This window comes from Camelus bactrianus, chromosome 18, assembly GCF_048773025.1.
Source record: "Camelus bactrianus isolate YW-2024 breed Bactrian camel chromosome 18, ASM4877302v1, whole genome shotgun sequence".
In the NCBI taxonomy this organism is placed as follows: Eukaryota; Metazoa; Chordata; class Mammalia; order Artiodactyla; family Camelidae; genus Camelus; species Camelus bactrianus.
The window spans coordinates 33108376-33129473 of NC_133556.1; the positions used below are offsets into that span (position 1 = coordinate 33108376).

The window sequence follows — 21098 nt, forward strand, 5'->3', positions numbered from 1 at the left end:
GGGCAAGAGACACTCAATACATACAGAGACCATACCTGCCGTCAGCACGGTTTGGTCTAAAACAGGCTTTAGGAAAGTAGCCTAGACTCACATTTTGACTCTGAGTTTGCGAATACAAACTTTCAAGTCAGAATTATACCAACACTGAGACATTTTCACTAAGGAAGCATTTTTCAGAGCAAACTCCATTAAGCTAATTTAATTCCTAGATCAGTATCTCGCCTAGCATAGTTGAATTGTTTCCAATTTTTTTTTTTTTTTTTGGAAACGATTTTCACTGGGATCAATTCTTTTGTGTTGAAATTTCATAGGGATTTGATTCATTGACCATAATAAATTTTACTAATTTATAACTTCTGCCATTGTGGGTTTTCTTTTGTGGGTGTGATTGGGACCAAGTCCAATTCTCCTGGATCAAAATTGTGCAGAGATCTGAAATTGGCCAAGAAGATTCAAGTCATCTGTGGGTTTGTCGTCAATAACAAATTTCACCCTGTGTGCTTTTCGCTGTTGTCAGTTTAATCTGTGTTGATTAATTCTTCCAGTAATATTCACTGTGAATTGGGTAAAAAAGACGGATGGTGAATATTGGATTTTTCTTTTAACTGAGCGATCTTGTAAGCCAGAGGCAGAGAAAGGCAGAGAAGGAGGGAGGGAAAAAATACAGATGGAAGCATGTACCAGGGAAAACAGGAGGACAGGGAGAAAGATAGAAAGGCAAGAGCAAGAAAGAGAGAGAGAGGGAAAGAGACAGAGAAGGAGAAAGAGACAGTAAGACACAGAGGGAGATGGACTTATCCAAACAGACTAAGAGACAAAGAGGGAGGGAGAGATGGCAGAGGGAGGGGAGGGAGGAAGGAAGAGAAACGAGGGCAGACAGCAGAGGTGAGGTGCACACAGTCGACTAACAACCTCAAACACAGGGGAAGGTTAAAACAACACAGCAAAAGCCCACTTTGTTCCCGTTAAATTTAACATTGGAGCCAGCCTTGTCCAAGTTGTCGAAAGGTCACGGAACGCCATCATTTAATTTTTCAGAAGAGAAAACCGAAGCCCAGAGGTCCCTGCCCAAGGCGTGCCGCGGCGTCCCTGTTTCTGGATCAATCCTCCTGCCAAGGCAGTGCACCCCCGGGGCACCCCTGCACGGCTCCTCCAAGCTGAGCGCAGGTTTTCAGGCAGGATGCGGGGTCAGAGGAGCAGGACTGCAGGGCGCTGGGTAGGTCTGTGAGCACAGCTAAGCTCTGACTTCCCCGCCTGGCCCGCAGGAACACCATCTCTCCCATGTGGCTGTGCCCTAGTTGAATGAAGCATGAGCTACAGCTTCACCTGGTGGCTCACGGAGCGCTATGCAAATGCTGCTCCTTCCTCTTGCTACCGCTCACGTCCTGACACAGGAAAAGCATTGGTTCCTTCTGAAATGTAAATCTTTTATGCAGGTTCCTGGTAGGTACTCTTCAAGGGCTGGGATCAGAGTCAACCATTCTACTGCAAATTCCATGATGCACAGCATATTATTAAAAAAATGCTCTCAATACAAAGAATGTTTTGTTTGTTCAGACTGTTCCTGAATGTCTCCTACGTGCCAGACACTGTGCTCTTCGCCTGCGCGTCTCATTTAATCCTTACCATGGTTCCTGAGCACAAGTTCCTAAGTTATCATTCCCAAGTGAAGGAATCATAATTAGCATCATTTTATAAACAAAATCACTGAGGGCCAAGAGATTAATGAACCTAAGGTCCCACGGCTGAATGTGAGTAGAGAGGGAATTCGAATGCAGGATGCTCAGCTTTTAAGCAGCACAACACACTCCTGGTAGTGCTCATGATGCGGCCGAACTTGTCACACACCAGGGCTGACAGACAGGGACGCTCAAAGGCCAGGAAATATATGGAAGTGAAAGAGAAAAATGGGAAAAGAATCAATATTTAAGGAAATTCGATTATGTGTCTGATACGGTGCCAGGGACTTTCCTTAAATCAATACATTTAATTCTCAAATGAATTCTGGGAGACAAGGGTTTTAAAGACGTGGGAAACAGGCTTCAGAGAGGTTAATTTGCCAAAGGTCACACAGCTGGTAGTCATCAGAGCCAGAATATGAAGCTGGGTAGTTCTCAATCCAGAGTCTATGCTCCACACCAAGAGCTCACTCAGAAAATCACTCACTCACTCAGCTGAATAAGACTAACCTTTCTTAGAAGCTATAAACACTATGACCCAGAAATTCTACTTCTTGAGGTCATTCCTACAGAATTACTTGCGTAAGGGCAGAGAGGACTCATCACAGAGCTTTAACATGGCCATCTTATGAAGAGTCCCCCGGAGGGAAACAGTTTAATCAACTGTGATGTATGCAAACCATGGAATTCTTTCCAGCCATCAAAGAGAATGAAGGCAAAAGACAGCTACACATATAGAAGGCTCTTCAAAATTATTATTAATTGAAAACAAAGCTGTGAATTACTGCGTAGAGTTTGACAGCATCCCACAGAATAAAATTTTATAATTATGTGTGAATACATAAATACATCCAACAAAGGTCTAGGAGAAATGGCATGTATATCAAACAGATAATAGTGCTTACCTGGTAGGGGTGGGGGTGACTTGGCCCTGGGAGATGGTCAAATGGGTGCTTATATATTTGCATTTTTTACAGTGAGAATATATTTTTTAATGAGAAGCAACAAGCACGGTGGGTAAGAGCACAGATGTCAGATGTCAGTTCAAATCCCAGCTCTGAAACTTACCAGCACGTGCCTGGTAAGTGACTGAACCTCTGCATGACTGTGGAGATGAGCAAAATTTGCCACCCCAAATTGTGTCTCTTTGGCACGAGGATTAATTAAGGCTGATTATTTTTAAGAAATAGAGAAGTCTCAGGAAGCCTTTCTTTTTACCTCCTCCTGCGCTGCCTAAAGAATTGAGATGAAAGGCCTGTTCCTGGCATGGAGCCACCGCCAGACATACCCGCAAAGAATGCGGGCTAAGTGCGCTGGGGGAACTCAGCAGCGCCCAGAGGTCAGAGTCCGCTCTGTGTCCTCTTGCCTCTATTAGGCCCAGCAAACATTTTATTTACCAAACATTTGCTTTTCCATCTCCATGTCAATGGACACCCACCCCTTTGTAGTCCCAAACCCCCACCCTCAACATTCTCCTTTGTTTTTAGCTGAAGACGGTATTGGAAGTGAGCGTCTGGCCATCTTGGCGAGCTACTCAGTTTTCCCGGGTCTCTCCTATGGATACACGTTACTAAAGTTTTGTTGGCTTTTCTCCTGTCAACGTAATTATCAGACCAGCCAGAAGAATCTGGAAGAGGAGAGGGAAATTCCTTCCCCCCCAACAACAGTTTCTCTGTGTGCACAGTGGAGGCGCTGGACATGCAACCTCACGGGGCGGTTGTGAAAAGTAAACGAAAAATCATAGGTAAAGTGCCTACGACAGTGTCTGGCAAAGAGTGAGAGGCAGGGATGGAGAAGGCACAGGAAGCCAGCCGGCATAATAATCGCATCGCCCGATGGTGGGCGTTCACACACAAGAACCCGTGTTGCATTCGAGTGCACCGAGCCTCTGGGTGAAATGCAAGGTCACCCGCCGCATGCAGCACACGCTCGGATGGGGCGCTGGGCAGTGAGGCCTCTCCCCCAGACCCCAGACCCTGGAGGAGCGCTTCTGCGGTGCTCACACTGGACATCTGTCAGAAACCGGTGTTGGGAAAACCACACTACAGCCTTGGTGAGTGTGGTGGGTTGAATAGTGTCTCCCCCAAAATTCACATCCGCCCGGAACCTCAGTCTGTAATCTTATTTAGAAACTGGGTCTTTGCAGATGTAATTAGTCAAGGATCTCAAGATGAAATCATCCTGGATTTAGGTGGGTGCTAAATCCCATAACTTAAAAGAAGAGGAGACACACAGGAAACAAGGTCACACAGAGACAGAGATAGAGGTGCGAATGATGCTGCCACCAAGAGCCCCCAGAAGCAGGTGGAGCCAAGGACAGCTCTCCCCTAGATCCTTCGAGGGGAGCCTGGCCCTGCTGACACCTCGCTTTTAGACTTCTGCCTGCAGAACTATTTCAATCCCCCAAGTTCGCAGTAATACGTTACGGAGGCCCTGGGGAACTACTGCAGTGGGGAAACCCGAGGTGCGCGACCAAGTTCTTAGCACTCCTCCACCTGCCTTTCCCTCCATGGAAGGAGGCTGGACTTGCCAGGGCAGAGGCTGCAGTCTAGGTGCCAAGCACTCTCCATGGCGGGTGAACAGCATCTCCCAACCTGTGCTGGGACCTTCCACGGCCTGAGCTAGCCCGGCTCCAGGAAAACTCCCTCCTCCCCCACTGCAGCTACAGCAAGAGAACACACAGGCGGACGCTCTAACTCCGAGACTGTTTTAGCACCCTGGTCGGTGGGAACCAGTTTACAGCTTTCAAGCAGACACGAAGGAAGCGCACAGCTGAGGTTTTCCAGATCCGAGCTGCTGACAGGCAGGAGCACCAGACTCCCCGGGTCTCATCCCCCTGCCTCATAGCAAAGGTGTCCAGCCCTTCTCAGCATCATTCACTCGTCAGGACAAGCAGAAAGTTAGACACCACGGGTAGAAAGAGATGCTAGGCGGAGTCTGAACGCCAGCTCTGTTGCTCACTTAACCTCTGGGCAAATGGCTTCTGCTCCTTGAGCCTCAGTTTCATCTTCTGTCAAATGGAGAGAGTGCCTATTTAGCAGAGTTGAATCAGAATGAAACCAGATCATATACTTGAAGTCCTGGTGTGAGTTGCAATCAGTAAGAAGAGGCGATTTCTAAGGAGATGGAATCTGCCAGGAAGCTCCTGCTTGTTCAGGGAATCCAGGAAGGATTCCCTAACCATGTGCATCCCCATAGAAGGAATACACCCCTTTTTTTGGTTTGTTTCCCTCTGTGAGTTCATTTCTTTCCTCTATCTCAATGGAAGGAGAAATACTGTCCCCTTTGAAAAGCAGCATTAAGACTTCCAAAGGAAAAAGAGACATTATAAAGTACGAACAAAATTAGCTCTCGGCTTTGTGTAACAGTGCGTAATTAGAAACAGGTTAATGGTGCACTGCTATGGGAATGTTCATACTCAGTATTTTAAGCTGTGACTCAAAGCACGGGTTCTGGAGCAAGTGTGGCCTCCGATAAACTATTTAATCTCTCTGTACCTGTTTCCTCAACTGTAAATGCAAATCGTGACAATCATTGTCTCACAGGGTTGTTACAAGGTTTAATTAAGATAATGCAGCCAAAACATTCAGAACAGTCCCTGGCACATAGGTAAGCTCTTAATAAATGGTACGAGATAGAAATACCTCCCTTAGTTCCCAGAACAATTCAGGCGGATTGTTCAAACTGCAGTAGAATAAGGTTTAAACATACGGATAAAGCAATTTGAGTGAATTGAACTCAGAGATGGAATAGTAGGTAAGGCCTTAGGGAGAGTCACAAAGCAGATAGTCAGGCCATAAGCTCTCCGCAGTTGCTAATGGAAGATCATAAATTAAGCTCTGAATTACGTAGAAGCCCCAGCAAAAACAACATGACGAGTAGGTACAGGACTTGTCCACAGGATACAAGCGTGCCTTACAGTGAAGAAAAACAGCGCTCTTTGTGGCACAAAGTCTGAGGCATGATGTAGGATGGCGTTCTCAACAAATTGGCATAGTAACGGTATCTGCAAGCTTTCTGAAACAGCTGTTTCCTGCAAGGGCCCTCCAACACCAGACAAGGTATGATGTAAATACCCAGCAGGAAAAGTTAAATTAATTAATCTTCCTCTAGCTCAGGGAAGTGTCATCTAGTTAAGTGTGATAATCGTCCAGCAAAACTGAATAGATTTAACCGAAAGAAACAGAACGTATTTGCACACATGCTGATTCAATGTGTGTAAACTACAAATTATAAACTATAAATGTGTCCATGTGGACAAATACCCAAAAGAAGTGCAGGAAGAATTGAAGAATTACATTCGAAAGACACTTTTTTTCTTTTCTGATTATTATAAGTAATACTTCTGTGGAAGAAAATGTGTTAAGTATAAAAGGGTAGAAAGAAGCCCACCGTTCTAACCATTGAGCAGGATCTCTGGTAACATTTGATGTTTTTCATTTCAGTCTCCTTTCTTCCTCTCTCTCTTCTCTCTTCATCTCTGAGTTTACAGAGTTGGGATCCCATTTTACTCAACTTTTCCCCTCATTTTTTTCTGTTTTTAATACTTTACGGGTGACCTTGAAAATCCATTCATATAGTTTTAATAGAGTTTAACAAAAAATAATTTCAAGCACAAAAAAAAGATGTCTCTATTTTCTTGAGTTTTTATTAAGAGTAAAATTCCTAACTCTCTGATGTGGTAGCAATTATTTTTGAGCTTTATTTGCAGTGTGGGGGTGGATCTCAGAAACCAGGTCATTGTCGATCTGATTTTCTCTGGAGACAATGCTATCCTATTTAAGAGAACAGCTCACTGAACCCCGAGGTCTATGCCTGCTTTCGAACTCAGCAGCTAGAAGTGAACCCTCTGAGTGGGATTCTGCTTGACTGATAAAATATAGCTAATAAAACCTGCTCAAATGGCATCCTTGAAAGAACTTGCTGTTCATGGCAACTCAGCATCAGTGAGGATCCTCATGCTTTCCTGGTCCACCTTTGTCTTAGCAATTTCAACTACCCTGGACCAGTTTCTTTTGAGGATCTTACCAACTCGTAGATTGTCAGTTGATAAATATGTATTATATAGCATACATATATTATGTGCAATGTTAAATGTATATATTGTAAGGAAGCAAAACTTGCCACCCCCAAATCTCTCTTGGCATGCTAATTATTTCAAGCTGAAAACAATCAAGGCCCAAAAGACTCAGGAAGAAACTTTGACCTTCCTCCTAACTGCCTAAAAGAATTTAGATTGAGGACGTCTTCTGAGATGCAAGCCTGACTCTTAATGGTCAATAATTCTATAATGTTAAGTACTTAGTTAAATAGCTTGTTGGGTAATTAGTTAACTTTGTGGAGTCTTAGGTTCTTCATCTCTTAAAGTATCCAGCTCATAGGAGTAACAGTAACCAGCTCATAGGAGTAACAGTACCCAGCTCATAGGGGTAACAGTACCCAGCTCATAGGAGTAACAGTACCCAGCTCATAGGGGTAACAGTACCCAGCTCATACGAGTAACAGTACCCAGCTCATACGAGTAACAGTACCCAGCTCGTAGGGGTATTTCTGAAGATCAAATGAGACTATGCATGTGAAGTGCTTGGGGCTGCATCTCACAGATTGTTTGGTTTAAATCAACGCAAAGATGATACAGAAATAAGATAATGTTGTCCCAAAGACAAACCCAACTTAACACACCCAAACCCAAACTTCCGTTCCTCTACCCCACTGCTCAGTCTGTGCTTTTCCTCCCCCAGGTCCTGTCCACTCCAGGCAGAACAGCAGCTCTCAATAGTCAATGAATTGACCTCTCAAAGCCTCATAACTGCCTGTATCTGAATCATGGGAACTGCTAATACAACAGGAACTCCTGACCTCTGCAGGCTTGGAGAAGCTGCGCTCCGTGACAGGGGTTGGATGCTCTCCTTTTCTATGAAGACAGTTGTGACACTCGCCAATTGATGTGACCACACCCCTCCTTTTATTTTTACAGGCACATCAGTGAGTGCAGTATGAGTCTTGCTGACAAATGCCTAGTGGCAAAAGGCAACCCTCCCTTCCAATTCTTCTCCCAAACGACTCAGTGTAAGGGAAGCCAAAAGATGCCTGTCTGTTTCCCAACACTGTTGGCTGGAAATGAAATCAGACAGGGGAATGGGGGAAAACTGAAGGCTGAAGACTGATGCTTCTAAAGAAAATTGGAACTTTTCATAAATTGATATAAACATAATAGGACATGAAAATCAGTTAAAACAACAACAAAAAAACGTATAAACCATCCCACTGTGTCTTCAAATATTAGGCTCCTTGGAGTCCAAGGAACGTTGATGGTTTAATTTAAATCTGGCTTAAGTGCTCTGCTTACAGTTTTGCCCACTTGTCAAAACTGCTTGGAGAACATCAGCTTCTGATGACAGAGCATTTATAAACCTAAATCCGTCTCCACGCATTTCAGATGCAGTTCCTTCTTCTAAAGCAGATGTTTTGGAAATTTGATTCGTGTACGTCAGAATCACCTGAAGAGCTTGTTAAAGCATGCAGATTCCCGGGTCCTTGCCCTGGAGATGCTGGTTCTGTTGGCTCAGTGGGGCTCAGGAAGCCACAACTGTATTAGTACCCCCACTGATTCAGACTTAGGCTACGCTTTGAGAGACATTGGTCTAGAAACCTAGGGTCACTAACCGTCCATCCACCTTTGGTTCAGGGGAGCCCCACGCGTCATGACAGATCTACTCCTGAAAAAATCCTATTTCTGTTTGCACATCAAATTCTGTATTCTCACTGACTTACCTGATATTTTCTGGGATGCTTTATCTCCGTTTATTATGAATTTCAATAAACAATGATACTTGGCAACTTAGTTTCAAATGACACGTAACAACTTAGTTTCAAGTTTCTGTGTCCCTAAGCTCTTCTTTAAGTGATTAAGGACCCTGAAGATAAGCTACACATCCAGACTGGTTGGTCTACTCTTTATATGCATAATGTGTTTATAATGTATCAAAATCACTTGGAGCAGGAGAAGGCTTGTTAAAATGCAAACTCACAGGCTCCATCACTATAGAGAAGGCCTCGTGTTGGGTCCAGAAACTTGGGTTTTAACAAGCAATCATGTGATTTATGCACAGTTGGTCCACTAGCCAGGCTTGGAGACACCCAGCTTGGGACAGTTATTCTAAATCACAAAAATGACAGCAATTTATAATTGTGGTTTGTCTGGATTTTGGAATGTTCTAAATACATGTTCAGTTGTTTGAGACAAATTAAAGAATCTCAGAATTATTTCAGAGATCGAATAATCCAGCCCTTTCACTTGTTATATGGGAAACTGAGGCTCAGAGAGGTGACGTGACTTGTCCAAGGCCACGGCTAGCTAACGATAGAGCCCAGTCTCCAACTGAGCTGGGATTCTCATTCAACCATAATCCAAAGTCCCTCTTGTGTTCCAGACTCTTCCAGGAAGCTACAAGCCATAAAGAAGCCTCCCCATTTCACCGACCCTGGTGTATATGCACACATCTTCACTAAGCCACAGATGTCAGTGAGACTTGTGGGTGGCGGGGCGTGACCCAGCAGTTACAAGCTCCGGGTTTTCTAAGCCAAGTCTCGCTGGATTTAAGGGTATAGGGAAAATCGTTGAAGGGAATGTCCTGAAATTCAATAATTCAGAAGCACATGGGGCACCTCCCTCTACCTTCTAGAGAGAGAGAAGCTTCTAGAGACGCTGTGCATGGTGAAGGAGGGGAATGGCTATTTTTTAAAGCTGGAGTTTATTTTATTGTTATTCCTTAAACAGTGTATCCTGTTCCTATTTTCTCTTGTAGAATTATTTCATAATATGCTTCACACTTTAAATTAATGTATTTCATCACGAAATGAGATGTGAGAGGGAAAAGGCCACTAAGCGTGGGGAAGGAGATAGTTGAAAGAATCGCCCTGTAGTATGATGGTGAGCAGATGTGATCAACACAGAGTTTGTCAGATGTGGGTGCAGATTGGTAGTGGCAGTTCTTAAACTTTGATTCTTCTACTCACATGAGGAGTTCAAGTCATATCTAACACTCACCACCAAGAAAAATTCAAAACATTAAAAGTGCAACCAAAATAGAAGGAAAATAGGAGAAAATTATTTTGTAACCTAAGTGAAAAGGCTTTTTGCATTCCTACTCAAAATAGAAGCCATAAATAAAGACTGATAAATGTGACTATAAAAATATATAAATCTCCAGGGGAAAAAAATGACAAGCTCAAATGACAACAAAACAAATAAAAAAAACTGGGAAAAATATTTGTAATCATGCCAATAGTAAAGGGATCATTTCTCTCATAGATAGGTTAATAAGAAAAGACCATCAAACCAACAGAAAAAAATAATGAACATTTTCAAAAGAGAGATTGCAGGGGGAGGCTATAGCTCAAGTGGTAGAGCACATGCTTAGCATGCACAAGGCCCTGGGTTCAATACCCAGTACCTCCTCTGAATAGAAATAAATAGATAAATCTAATCACCTCCTCCTCATTAAAAAAAAAAAATGAACAACAACAAAGAAAGCAAAATCAAGCAGCAACATTTACTTATTAAAAAGAAAAGGACTTGCAGAAGGCTTTTATTTACATGTGGTAAAAATGTACTGATAATAAGAATGGGGCAAATTAAAATAGATTTGGGCAAATGTCTTACCTATTACCTTAAAATTTTAGAAGATTGATGACACGCTGCATTGGCAAAGACTTTGAAGAGCTAGGCACTCTCACACATTGATGGGGTAAAGGTGAGTCTCCTTGGGAGGGAAATATGTCAGTGTCTGCCAGAATTACAGCTGTGTGTAGTCTTTGACCCAGCAATCCAAGAAATTTATTCTACATTGGATGTGACACCTATGTAAGAATATTCACTGTAGTAATTTTTGCAACAACAAAAAATGATGATATCCTAATAATTCAACAGGGCACTGACTACCGTTCGGTATATTCACACGATGAAAGACTACGAATCTGTTAAAAAAAAAAAAAACAAAAGCAAAACCCAAAAAACCTCTGTAGCTATTTAGAAAGTTCCAGAAGGACACCCAGGAAAGCAGTAAATGTGGTTACCATGGGGGGTACTCTAGGCAAATAAGGAAAGTGTGGAAGGAAGGCTCTTTACTTATTGATTTTTGAATCATATACATGTAGTATCTATCAAAATTTAATTTAATTAATTTAAATAACTAACCGAGGAGCCTAAAATTTGAAAGTGGTTTCCCCCAATATTAACATCCTGAGATGGAATGAGCAGGAATGCCCTCACCGCTAAGAGTATGTGTAGTTATTTCTTTTAAAAAGAGGCTCATGTCCCTTTAGCTCTAGATTCTAAGATTACAGTAACGATGTCATGCATTCCCCCCCAGTAGGAGACTGAGTGTAGAGTCAGCCCACCAGCTGCCCAAGTCTGCTAAGATGGATGTTATAATCATTATATGGCTTTCTGAGAACAATTTGTACAATTTATGGCCAAGGATAGTTTCTATTTCTCCATTCCTTTTTGTTTGCATTATAAAAAAAATTGAAAAAGAAAGAAAACAATCCATTTTGTTCTCTGTGACAGATGGATGAAGAGGGGGCCAGCCAGTTTTCAACCATTATTTCTAACCATTGTCATCCACATTTATGCTCCTGCTCTGTCCAAAGCAACACTATATGTTGATGAAAGGCCACAATGTAAACAAACAAACAAAACCCCATACCCATAGCTAAGCTGGAAAGTCATCAAAAATCTGTCTTTTCTGTTATCTACTAAAATTGAACATACCACACTCTACATCTCAGCTACTCCAGTCTTAGGTATATGTCAAGAGAAAGGTACTCACTTGTGCAAAGAAAGAAAGAATGAGAAAGCCCTCAGGAGCTTTACCCATAATCGCCCCAGATAGGATATGACCCCAACATTTACCAAGAATAGGAAACATACAAGCATGTGTTGTGCAGCCTCACAATGAAATTCTGCACAGCATGAGAATGAAGGACCTGGAATGACACACAGCAATCTCATAAACAGAATGGTGAGTGAAAAGAAGACAAAAAAGGAAACTGACTATACTTCAATAAATATATATATATATATACAACAAAACATAACTTGAAAAAACAAATGGTGATAATATAAACAAGCATTAAACAGTGATGCTGAGTGCAGCCCAGATTCAGAGATTCGGTGTTGACTAGAAGGTAGAAGGGAAGTGAGGAAATCTCCCAATTTTAATCAGACAGTATCATTCCTTGTGGGGCCAGAGATTCATTTAGTACCTCCTTGGGCTGAGAGCTACAACTGACAGGAATGTTAAATGGAAGCACCAAATATTTATTCTTCACAATACAAAAATAAAATAAAAATGATAATGCTTGATTGACCTAAAAAAAAAAAGAAAACATACAGTATGGATTTTATTATATGTTAGAATAACAGGGCCAAAAAACCTGAGTTCAGAAGTGAGGGTGATTGATAGAAGACAGTAGCTGGAAGGAGTGTGTGAGTGTGTGTGTGTGTGTGTGTGTGTGTGTGTGTGTGTGCGTGTGCGTGTGTGTATGGTGGTGGGTTGTAGTGATTGGTGACATTTTCTTAATTGACCTGGATGGTCAGACCAGTTTGGAGAAAGTCATCAAGCAATATATGTAATATTTGTATATTTTATGCATTTTTGTAATGCTTTTTAATAAAAGGTTTTAAAAAATCATTTCCAAACCAGAATAAGCAGTGTGTGAATGAGTTCTGGGTAAGTAATGGGCTCAATTTCTAAATAAATGCCGTCCCAGCCCCTGTCGAAATATCAGAGAGGTTCCAAAGAGACTGAAAAGACAATGCCATCAGCCAGAGCTCTTGGAAATTATGTAGCGAGCCAGGCCTGACGGCTGAGAGGGGCACGCTCTGCCCCACCAGACACAGAGCAGCAGCAGGGCCTTTGCAGTGCGCCCACGGAACAGCCAAGTGGAAGCGGCTGTGTCTTCACCCGCAAGGAGAACGCACGGCAGCCCGTTGTCCTTGCCAGGAACCCTGACGACTGAGAGGGTCCACGTAAGTTCATTTTTTTGGGATAAGCAAAAGAACTTTCCTTGTTAAACAAGCCCTTCAGTTAAAAGAGGATCATTTTTAATGGAACCTTTCCAAAAATGCATTCCACACATCCCTGACTTTTCAAAAAGTTGAAGAGTCCACGGAATAGAATTTAACCTTGACACCAAATAACACCACTAGCCATTAGGTCCTATCTCTGTCCAGGCACTGTCTGAAACGCTCTCCCCAAATTTTCTCTCTTAATCCTCATAAAACCCCTATGAATTAGGTCCTATCATTATTCCCACTCTGCATATGAGGCTGAGAGCTACTGAGTAACTGTCCAAGGTCCTAAATCGGTCTTCTGTTCACAGCTTCGGTCATTTCGCATATGCTCCCTCCACAATGCCGACAGGTGGATGGGAACGTTAGCTCTACCTTCAGAGACGCTGAGTTCTCACTGCTTTTCTCTCCACATTTCCCCTCTCTCCCTCTTCAATGTGATACTATTAGTTTTCACAGAAAGCTACCCCCCATAAATTCCTACCTAAAATCAGGTAAAAACCTATAGTTCTTTGTTTTTGTCACTTTAAATAAACTCCATCTCCCCAGATCTTCCTATTTGGCTAAACTATCCCAACGGAGTTGGACCAACCTCTTTATCCATTTAAGAAACCCCCTGGTTCTCTGCATTTCAAAGTGCCCTGGATTTGCTTTTTCTTAACACAACTCAGGAGGAAGCCTGGGATGCTTCTCAGATTAACAAAAGTAGCCCCCAACTGGCGACCTCCTTGACCAGCAGCTCCCCAGAACACACAGCAGACAGCGGGGGCAGACAAGCACCGAGCGAGGTGGGCAGGGTCATTTTCTGTAAGGCATGTCGACCGGCAGGCCTGCGGAGCAGAGGAAACCACCATCCTTACCCTGTTTTCAAGCTGACCAAGGCGTCTTCGACTCCCTTCTGATTGAATTTGGTCATGTACTGATGCATGTAAGGGTAGTTGTTCCGAATGTTTCTCTCCGTACTGCCGTTGGGCACCGTGCCAAACCGAAAGGGCGGGGAATAGTCGTGTGGTCTCTGAAACTGAAGAGAAAGAGAGAAAGAAGGAGGAGGAACAGGAAGAGTCAGCCACCAGTCCGCGTAGTGTCAGGAATTCAGCATGTGCGTGCGTCAGCACAGGACAGCAAACAACAACACAACAGCAACAACAAAGCAAACCAAAAAACCCATTCGTTTCTGTGCTTCCTTTCCACTTAGGCACATCTTCCACGGGTCTGTGAGCTCCAGAAAGTCAGAGGCATTGTCTGTCTTGCTCCTTGCTATTTCCCAGTGCCCAGCATTGGGCCTGGCTGGGTGCACAATAGATACTTGTTGGATTGAATTTTTCAGCCCCATTATAGAGACCAGCCTAGTGGGAGGCACACAGGCAGCACTCAGGAAGTGCTGGTTGAGCTGGAATGAAGGTGTGGCTTCAGTTCAGTTCATTTGTCCATTGTACCATGAAAATTTCTGTGATCCTCACCAATCACTCTCTTCTCTGAACTCCGTTTACAGTGACCTTCACCTCACCCAGAAAATGACCAAGGGGAGCAGAATCTGCCACCCCCCAAATATGCCTCTTTGGCAAACGGATTATTTGGGGGCTGGTTATTTTTTAAGAAAAAGGAGAAGTTCTGAAAATTGAGTAGAAGTTACCCCTTTTGGAAGAGACAAAAGCTTACATTTGTAAGGGTGTCTTCCTCTCTGTCTCTGGAAGAGCAAGATGATGAAATCTCTAGAACCTCTTATTAGCGGGGAAGGCAGTGACTTAAATCTGCATCACAGCCATTCCCTTGTTCACTGTACTTTTCCTGGTCACCTCCCAGAACTGGCCCTTCCTCCCCAGCTTCCCCACCCCCATCCACCTATATCTTTCTTTTGTCTTCAGCTGAAGACAGTATTTAAACTGGAGGTTTGGCATATGTCGGGGGGTTAGTTTTCCTGGGTCCCTCCCATATATACAGGAGGTGCACACGTTATCAAACTTCTTTTCATTTTTCTCCTGTTAATCTGTCTTTTATTACAGGGGGTCTCCAGCAAGAACCTGGAAGGGTAGAGGGGAAATCACTTTTCTCCCCTTACAATGATTATATGTTGTCATTCACTCATTCTCCATCCACTGTTCATTCATTCACGCATGCATGCAGGCCACACTTACTGGGCAGCACAACACATTCCAGGCACAATGAAAGGGTCCATGAGCATCCGTTGAGCTGAAGTCCGTGCTAACCATTAGCCTCCTGGAAATGCCTATGTGTTGTACGGCTCCTGAGCCTCCATAAAGTCTCACTGTCCCTGCTCCACTGGGCTCCCCTGATTGGCTGATACTGTCTGTAAAAGGGGTTCAGAACAGGCCTCCCAGAGATGTGACACTTTGGCACGTGAATTATTTTGAGCTGAAGGTAATCGACATCTTGTGGGCTCAAGAGAAACTTTTCCCACTCCCTTAAAGAATTAAACTGGGGGCCTTGCCTATTATGTTATTACCAGAAATAACATTTCATGACCTATGACAGGCAGACGTTTAATTACTGAACCTCTGTTCTTCTTATCATCCTGTGAATTACCCTCCTCCCCTCTGAAGCCCCAGCCCCCTACCCTATTCCTGAGCTCAGGGTGGCACATAGACCTCATGTTATCTGTCTGTTGCTAAACCTCTCATGTAGGCGGGGTTCCCTTACACATGAAGTTAAATTAGGTTTTCTCCTGTTAATCTGTCTCAAGTCAATTTAATTCGTAGATCGGGAAGAAGAACCTAGAAGGGTAGAGAAAAGTCTCCCTTCTCCCTGACATTTGATCAACCCAATCAGAGGAGGAGTCCAGAGAGCTGGGTCTGAGTCTCAGAAACACCATTAAAATTGAGAGGGCAGCACAAGGCAATAGCTACAAGTGTGAGCTCAGGTTCTCAGGTTACAGACTCGGGTTCTATCACACACAGACTGTGGGACTGCAGAGAAGGCACTTCACTTCCCACTGCCTCCACTTACTTCCATCTGCAGAGTGGGCAGCATGTCAGGACTCCCCCAGAGGGCAGATCTAAAATGATAATGCTTGTCAGTTCACTAGCATAGTGCCTGGAAGAGAGAGCAGGCACCCAAAGATAAAACTGTTCTTACTTTTCGTTTCTACCATCACCACGGGCACAAAGAGTCACCTGGGCCTCATTTTCCAACGAAATACGGAAGTCTAGAACTAGAAAGTAATGACAGCAATGATGAATGCTTTTTGAGGACTTGCTTGGGGCCAGCACTGTGCCCAGAGCTTGACAAGTGTTGGGTCATTTAATACTCACAACAGTTCTGCAAGGTAGCTAATCTTCCATGCACCACTTTACAGATGAGGAAACTGAGGCTCAGAGAAGTTACATGACCTACTTAAGATTACACTCCTTGCAAATAGCCAGGCCCTGGATTTCAAACCTCAGGTCTGTACTCTTATCATTCCTCAGAGACATCACTAGTGACCTCTCCTCTTGGGAAGGGCACCCAGCAAATCTCTGGCAGAACCAGGGCTGGAATCCAGACGTCTCCCTGACTTACAGGCCAGCATGTCTTCCACGGACCTGAGAACTGCTGGAGAAAGCGTCCAAGTTTACCCAAGAGTCAGACTGGTCACAAACATTCTTCCTTCCAGACTCACACTTCATTTCACTGTTAATTAAAATTTCCAGTTGAAAATCATTCCCCTTAAATTAGGCATGCTGCTTCCTAATAAGCAGCCACCACCGGATTTGGGGGAAGCGGCCATACATCGTCCAGATGAGAGCCTCCGGCTGGGTGCCTTGGACTGGGAATGTGTGAGAGCGTGCCTGTGTGTGTTTCAGCACGTAAGCGTGGACAGCGAAAGGCTCTTTGCACTCACTTTGCCAAGCAGCACCTCAACTCATCACCCAGAGAGGCGGAGGCACCAGCCCAGGCTTGTCTGCCCGGCAGCTGTCTGCTCTGGGGCACAGAGACAGCGGCGCTGTTCACAAATCCAGTCATTGTAGCAGCCACTCCCAATCTCCCAAGACATCTGATGGCCTATTTGCCTAACTGCCTTCCCCTTCACTCACCATCTGTAGCAGAGGAACCACATAGCTCTTTTAGATCCCCTTTCTTCCCTGCCTTCAGGTTTGCACAGCGATAGAGACAGAGATTCAGCCTCAGTGATGAATCTCCACCCTTCTCGGGCCTTGATTGTACCATCATAACCCACACTCAGTTCAGCTCAGCACCCAGATCCCGGAACCTTTCCCGCTAAACTAAAGGCTGTCAAACTTTTAAAAGCAGGACTCACAATATAGTTTCCCCCTCCTACCCTATACAAACACATGTATCACGTGCCAGAACTTACTCTTTCTACATGTGATGTTGTTCGTGATGTTCTACTTGTTGAATGGTCACAGCCCTTAGGTTAATTTCATGACTCCCTACAGAGGCTCGATTACAGTGTGAAAAATAGTTAGGGGCAAGGATGGCTCATCTCTGGGACCCCGGGGCCTAGCATCGAGGACACACACTGTGTTTCTTACAGGAATGACTTCTAGTGCAACTTTCTCCTAGAGAGTTCCGTGTACAGGCAGGAAGAAACGACGTGGGCTCCAGCCCGGAGTGGGGTGGTGAGAGGTCTCTGCTGTCAGCAAGACCACAGAGCAACACGATCACGCAGCCCAGAGTCAGCAGAACTCCTCCCAGCTCCACTTTCTCAAGGCTGCCCTCCTGGTTCATATTAACTGACTTTACCTGGCCTTTGGCTTAGAGAGCTTTTCTTCTGCCACTTTGGAACTGACTCATTTGGGGCAGTCGCTTATGCTCTCTGAGCCTCAGTTTCTGTATCTGTAAATTGGGGATTGCTTTTGCATTTAACCATAGAGTGTTTGAAAGAACGCCTGGCATGTGACAATGAATATATGTATGTTCATGTATAACTGAAAAATTGTGCTCTATGCTGGAATTCAACACAAAATTGTAAAATGACTATAACTCAATAAAAAAAAGTTTAAAAAAAAAAAAGAAAGAACACCTGGCATGCCCTAAGGCTAGATACACATCACCTCATCACCAGCATGATTTTAGCCAAATAAAGGAGCCAGATTCCCTCCCATTTAGGGAGCAAAAGATCAGAGGATTGTATTCTAAATTTATTTTCCGTTCAGTATGTGGACAGGTCTGAGAGTCATTCCAGTGACTAAGTCATGGCAAGTGCTTTATGACAGAGGAACTAGAGCTGCCAGTCTGGGAAGTAAAACTTTTAGGAAAAATGTGGCAATTAATCAGGACACTTCTCTGTTCATCTTATGAACCAAAAACTACACACTTATTAAAAATATCTGTCTTCTGTGGATATAAATAAGGAATGTCTGGTTGTTGGCACTCCTATTTCTCATAAGGTCTTCTCCCAGTGGTGAGCTCCACCTGCTTCTGGATATGGCACCAAACAGCCATGGCCCTTAAGAGGAAGGAGAGGCTGGGAGGGAGGCCCCCATTCAGTCAATAAGTTTGGTGGATGAGGATCACCCAGCACAACCCCACGAGACCACAGGCGTGGGCTCGTCCACGAGGGAAGCTCCCCGGATTCCCGCCATCGTTTTCACGAAAGGCCAGCTCAGTGCAGTAATGCTTCAGACCCCAGAAGTAAGAGAGGAATGATTTGAACTGGGCCATGATGATGGTAATGAGGAAGGGAAGGAGGGAGATGAAGAGGAGGAGTGGGGAGGAGCAATGGGACAGGGAGGAGGGTTGAGGAAAGAAATGACATTTATCATAGGATTATCTACCATGTGACAGGCATGGGGTGAGGATTATTCCTACTCCTCATATCAACCTCGCCAGAATGGGACTAAAACCCACCTCTGTTAGGACGTTAAGTCTTGGGGATATCGACATACTGAAGGACATACAACCATTATATGGCAGGATCAGGATTTGAACCCAGGTCCATTTGACCCCAAATACCATGCTGCTTTTCCCATTACATAATCTGCCTCCCAGAGATGGATTTCTCCTAACATAGTGATTCTCAACATTTTGGAAAGGGTCCCCACCAGCCTTCCAACTTTCTTTAATAATTCTTAGGGGAACATCTACTCATGAATTCACCTACTTAGAAGTTCACCCCAAGCTCCTCGGAGCACAGCATGGGCCCCAGAAGTCCTTTTTTACAGCAAGCACTAATACTGCAAATGGCTTACAAGTATTGCCTGAGTTGTCACACAGGTATTCTTGATAAAAAAAAAAAAGACAAAAAACCCACTTGTGTACAGTATTAAAATAAACCGATTCAATATAGATTTTTATTTTGCATCCTTTCTTGTTGCATCTGCTATTAATCTTCTGGGAGCATTTAGCTTATTTACTCCAGGAATTTTGCTGTTTATCTAATTGTATCAAACATTTAATTACAAAAGCTATCTGCTTGCCTAGTGCTCTGAGCATGCAAACTGAGCTGTGTCTCACAAGGTGGTATCTGTTACTAGGTGTTTCCAAGTCAGAGAAGGTCAGTCAAGTTATTAGTGGTTCTAATTCGTTTTCCCACAAGCGTCGTGCTGTATCAGACCCAAAACTAGGTAGCAAGGGATTTTCCCCCCTTGCCATTGAAAATAGCAACAAAAAGCAAAATATGCAGCAAATTACTCTTCTTGAAAAACCTTCTCATCCAGAACATGGTCTCCCACTGCTTCTACCACACCTCCAGTCACTTCTAGGAATTAGACTTTTGCTCCCACAACGTGATGGAATCACACAGCAGTGCTTTGCATCTGTAGAGGATTTTACAGGCTACCAGGCACATTCATACTTGCAGCCTCCTTTCATCGTCACTCCAACTATGATTCCCAAATTTTCAGAGAGGAGCTAGGAGGCACAGCAAGGTTACGTGAATATAAAGGCATCACACAGCTAGAACGTGGCAGGGAGGGAAAGGAACCCAGCTTCCCTGCCTCTGAGTGTGGGGCTTTATCTGCTGCCTCCTAGATGCCGTATGCTTTAGGTGAGCCAAGGAATTTGGTGAACATGATTCACTAAGGAAGGGCTCCAGGAGAAACCAGGAAGGAAATGGGGGAAGGAGCTTAGAGAAGCAGAGGAAGCCAACCAAAAAAAGTGTGACTATGGGCAAAGTCTTGGCCTCTGCCTGATCCCACGGGGAGCTCTGGAGAGTAAACTGCACCTCGGAGTTTGCCTAGAAGTAACAGAGAGCCGGGCTTTTGTCCTCTCACACTGGTGAGTCATTGGTTACAGGCAACTGAAAGATTTGGAGCAAATAAAAATATCCAGGCATTCGCCATTTCAGTGCGCCAAGGTAATCATCCTCTGAAGATCCCTAGTATGAGCCTTTGTCTGCAGGTGGGGCTGGGCACACACAGCTGGGAAAGAGATCCTAGGAGACCCAGGTGGGCTGCCTGCAGCGTCCAACACAGCATGTGTTTCTCATCCCATCAACAAGGGTGTCCTGAGCATCCACTAAATGCCAGGTAACTCTGAGATCCCCTTCCCCCAAGTCAATTTTAATCTCATCAGTTTTATCTCCGTATAGCACTTACTCCTGCCTGGAATTTTCTTCTCCATTACATTTACTCGTGTGTCATTTATTTCTTCCTACTGGAATTTCAGTTCCATGGGAGCACAAGCGCAGGCTACCAAGCTCACCAGAGTGACCAGGAGGACTCTCCCAAGAGGTGATATTTTCCCTAAGACCAGAAAGTTCAGGAGGAGCCAGTAATGAGAATAAAGGGGGCAGAGGACATAGCAAGTGCAAGGGCACTGTGGTTGGAAATACCCTTGGAGTGTTTAAGGAGCAGAGAGGGGGCCTCAGTGAGTGAGAGGGAGGGAACATATGGGGATGGGCCAGATAATTCTGGGCTTTGTCGCCATGACATAGAGACTGGCATTTACTCAAGTGCAATGGGGAGCCATCAGAGAGAAGCCAACCAGTCACAAGGAAGATGGTGCTTTTGTAAAGGTGACTCACCCAACCCCTCACCATGCCTCTGATGACAAACCTCTCTGTATCTCTTTCAACTAGAATGTAAGTCACGGATAAGCTGTGAAGGCTTTTCATGGACTGATTTTCTATTCAGCAGTTGGCTGATGAATGCCAAAAGGATATAGGCAGACTGATGTCAACAAGACATGCTAGTGAGATTTTATAAAGAGACAAATTATCCAAACACACAAGACAGAAAATCTTTGCCATGCTGCTATCCCCACACTGCTGAACTTAGCAAGTCAGGATTTGTTTCCTGACGTGGCAATTTCAATAGAAGGATGTACCCAGTTTACCTCTTTTCTGAATAGTTACTCACGCCCCACAGCCCTGGATGCACTGCAGTGGGGGAGGGAGAGAGCAGGTGCTACCACTCCTGTCTCAGTGATGCAGGAAGCACAGC

At 44.2% G+C, this 21098-nt stretch overlaps 1 protein-coding gene across 4 annotated transcripts in view; it reads right to left on the bottom strand.

The window, feature by feature from the left end:
- Nucleotides 1-21098, bottom strand: part of GRIN2A (glutamate ionotropic receptor NMDA type subunit 2A) — a 154561-nt gene that overhangs the window by 50671 nt on the left and 82792 nt on the right. For all 4 annotated transcript variants that reach the window (XR_012500420.1, XM_074346763.1, XM_074346761.1 and 1 more), the window contains exon 8: nt 13617-13777. Coding sequence is in view for 3 of the 4 variants with exons in the window: in XM_074346763.1 (XP_074202864.1) it covers nt 13617-13777 (161 nt within the window). In the remaining variant the exon portion in view is untranslated. The remainder of the gene's footprint in view (nt 1-13616; nt 13778-21098) is intronic.